This window comes from Polypterus senegalus, chromosome 15 (genome assembly GCF_016835505.1).
Source record: "Polypterus senegalus isolate Bchr_013 chromosome 15, ASM1683550v1, whole genome shotgun sequence".
NCBI lineage: Eukaryota > Metazoa > Chordata > Cladistia > Polypteriformes > Polypteridae > Polypterus > Polypterus senegalus.
Window position 1 is genome coordinate 72,678,235 of NC_053168.1, and position 3,621 is coordinate 72,681,855.

Here is a 3,621-nt window from a genome sequence, read left to right on the forward strand (position 1 = left end):
GTTAATGAGAGCTTTGTGTCAGTTTTACAAATATGCATATCTCAGAGATCGTGGAACTGCTTTGCAAATGTAGGAGTAAAAAGTGAAAGAATGATTTACTTTTTTTTTTAAGAAATGCTAATGTCTTTCTTTTTTTTCTAAAATGTATTCATTTTTAATGGATTCGGAGTCTGTAACTCACAATAACCTACACCAGTTAACCCGAAACGTGAAAATTGCAGACGATCCCTAAAATTTGCCATCTGTTTCAAGGCCACTCCCTCTATTCCATATGAAGAGTAGACTGTGGGGCGCCTGGAAACTGGTCTGAGCAGAGCTGAGGGATTGACACAAATGGTCGGAGTGAGAGAGAAACTGCGGGGTGTTGCATCGCGTCTGCATCTGTTTAAATTCTGGTTTCACCTAGAAATCATCAGGGAGAGGAAAGGACGTGGGTATCAGAGTGGCCAGATGTGCGGCTGTTGTGATCGCTAAAGTTTACCTCGGCACAAACACGACAAATCTGGAAGAGAAGGAAAGAGTCGGGGAGAAGAAAGCAAAGAAACTAGTTTTGAAAGACTCGCAAAAGTATGGCTGGGCGCAGTTACCCTATGCTGGATTTTCCAAGACTGACGCGAATGTTCTGGCCGCTAGTGTATATCTTGTTTTGGGGACTTTGGGGCGCTTGCGGACAGTATAACAGCGAACGAGGCATTTCAATCCCGGAGCACGGATTTTGTCAGCCGATTTCTATACCCCTTTGCACGGATATCGCTTACAACGAGACCATTATGCCTAATTTACTGGGCCACACGAACCAGGAGGACGCTGGGTTGGAGGTGCACCAGTTCTACCCGCTGGTGAAAGTTCAATGCTCGCCCGATCTCAAGTTTTTCCTGTGTTCTATGTATGCCCCGGTGTGCACGGTACTGGAGCAGGCGCTACCCCCTTGCCGGTCACTATGCGAGCGGGCGCGGCAGGGCTGCGAGGCGCTCATGAACAAGTTCGGCTTTCAGTGGCCCGACACCCTGGCATGCGAAGCGTTCCCAGTGCACGGCGCCGGCGAGCTGTGCGTGGGGCAGAACAAGTCGGACGGTCCCACGCTGTACCCCACCCCCTCTGCTCCCGAAGGCACTATGAGCCCCAAGGGCTCCAATGGACAATTCATTTGCCCCCGAGCCCTGAAGGTACCCACCTACTTGAACTACCACTTCTTGGGACAAAAGGACTGCGGGGCTCCCTGCGAGTCTTTGCGATCCAACGGGATGATGTACTTCAGCCAGGACGAGCTGAAATTCGCCCGCATTTGGATTGGGATATGGTCCGTACTGTGCTGTGCGTCCACCCTTTTTACTGTGCTCACTTACCTGGTGGACATGAAGCGCTTCAGCTACCCCGAGCGCCCCATAATCTTCTTGTCTGGCTGCTACACGATGGTGGCCATCGCCTACATCGCCGGCTTTCTGCTGGAGGACAGAGTGGTTTGTAACGAGAAGTTCGCGGACGAGAGTTACAGGACAGTGGTGCAGGGCACCAAAAAGGAAGGTTGCACCATCCTCTTCATGATGTTGTACTTCTTCAGTATGGCAAGTTCCATATGGTGGGTTATTTTGGCTTTGACTTGGTTCTTGGCGGCTGGCATGAAATGGGGGCACGAAGCCATCGAAGCCAACTCCCAGTACTTTCATTTAGCGGCGTGGGCAGTGCCAGCTATCAAGACCATCACCATCCTGGCAGTGGGGCAAGTCGATGGAGACGTGCTCAGCGGAGTGTGCTTCGTGGGCATTAACAACGTGGACGCGCTGCGAGGTTTTGTGCTTGCACCCCTCTTCGTTTACCTGTTCATCGGAACCTCTTTCTTGCTAGCCGGCTTCGTGTCCCTGTTTCGTATCCGGACGATCATGAAGCACGACGGTACCAAGACGGAGAAACTGGAGAAGCTCATGGTGAGGATAGGCATCTTCAGTGTTCTCTACACCGTGCCGGCCACTATCGTTATCGCCTGCTATTTCTACGAACAGGCGTTTCGAGAACAGTGGGAGAAAAGCTGGGTGTCTCACAGTTGTAAGACCTATGCGATCCCCTGCCCGTCCAGCACGCACCCCCACATGACTCCGGACTTCACGGTTTTCATGATCAAATATCTTATGACTCTTATTGTAGGAATCACTTCGGGCTTTTGGATTTGGTCCGGCAAAACGCTCAATTCGTGGCGAAAGTTTTATACGAGACTGGCAAACGGTAAGCAGGGGGAGACGACAGTGTGAAGTCGGGCTCCCCTTGGCGCGAGCCGCTACGGACAGACTGGCATTTTTTTAATGTTGTATGGTATGTTGTACATAGCAGCCGTGAGAGTTTTTGTAACTATATATTTGTATTTAAAACGAACAAAAAAAAAAAACACAAAAAAGGAAAAAAAAGCAAACAAGACATTTTCACCTTTTCAAATTGTTTTACGTTGTTTTGTAAAAAAAACATAAAACAATATATAAATATATCTATAAACTATAGACGAGCAGTTATCGTGTTCTTCCTGTACTAATAATGGGTTCCAATATTAATTCCATTGGCTTGGAGAGACTGCACACTGAAGAGCCAAGGACCCCCAGTTGGATTGGGGTGTTTTTTTTTTTGTTTTTTTTTAACAACCTGTGCCGCTTTTTTTACTTTTTTTTGTGTGCAAACAAAAAAAAACAATTATTCTATTTTTGCCTGCTTTTTTGATTCAGTTGGAGTATTATGGGCCCTGAAGTCCGCTTGGCCCCTTAAACTCCCCCCACACCCCCAATAATGATGAGCGTGTGTTTGTATGCAAGAACCTATGGCTGTATACTTGTTCTTAACACTGTGTCTCTTTCTTACAACATGTTGTATGACTGCGTACATGTTTGTCTTTGCATAGATCAGTAACCTTTGTGTAAATATAAAGTGCGTTAATCTCTTCTGAGAAGGGAAGAATACAAAAAGCTATGTAACTCCAGAGTTTGTTAATCAGCTTTTTGCAAAGTTGAATGGCACACTCTGTTTAACAGTTTTTGCCTGCATATCCCCATAGTAGCTCCATTTACACAAATAACTCCTTTTCAGATATTTTTGGGGAAGAAACACTGCTTTGGAATCCATATGGTGTTGAGCAAAATGCCTGCAATGTCTTCATTTGGATTCCCTCCCTCTTTTCCTATTGCAAAACAAACAAATAAGGTTGTAAAAGAAGCTTGTGGTATTCAACTTTTTTTTCCCTCCCCTTTCTTTAAATCCTATTAGCTAATGTGTACTGGTAAAGTCCTCTAAACAATATGCAAGTTGCACTGTCGCCATCCAAGACCTTTTTTTTTTTTTTTTTAGCCAGCAACACATTTTTTCCATTTTCATACAATATACAAAATAGCGTTAGCTGATGAAATATTCTCGTAAATGTCCATTTTAAGAAATGTTTTAAGAATGGGTTAGATGTTTCGTTTTTAAGCATTAAAATGTGGCAGAGATTTTTTGCTCCCCCATGATATGTTTATGAAGGATGCTGAGTCTTAACTTGTTCACTTTTTTTATTTTTTGTGTTCTTTGGAATATCATTATAGAATATGTTAAAAGGTTGAATACCTAATAAATTGAACACTCAAAATACTGCGCATCTGAACACGT

The 3,621-nt window shown here is 44.9% G+C and overlaps 1 protein-coding gene across 1 annotated transcript; it reads left to right on the forward strand.

Annotated features, from left to right (window-relative positions):
- The first annotated feature begins 294 nt into the window (after positions 1 to 294).
- Positions 295 to 2,286, forward strand: LOC120515446 (frizzled-1-like). Its single transcript, XM_039736469.1, has one exon. It carries the CDS (start codon positions 570 to 572, stop codon positions 2,244 to 2,246), a length of 1,677 nt encoding a protein of 558 aa, XP_039592403.1. The 5' UTR covers positions 295 to 569; the 3' UTR covers positions 2,247 to 2,286.
- Positions 2,287 to 3,621: the final 1,335 nt, after the last annotated feature.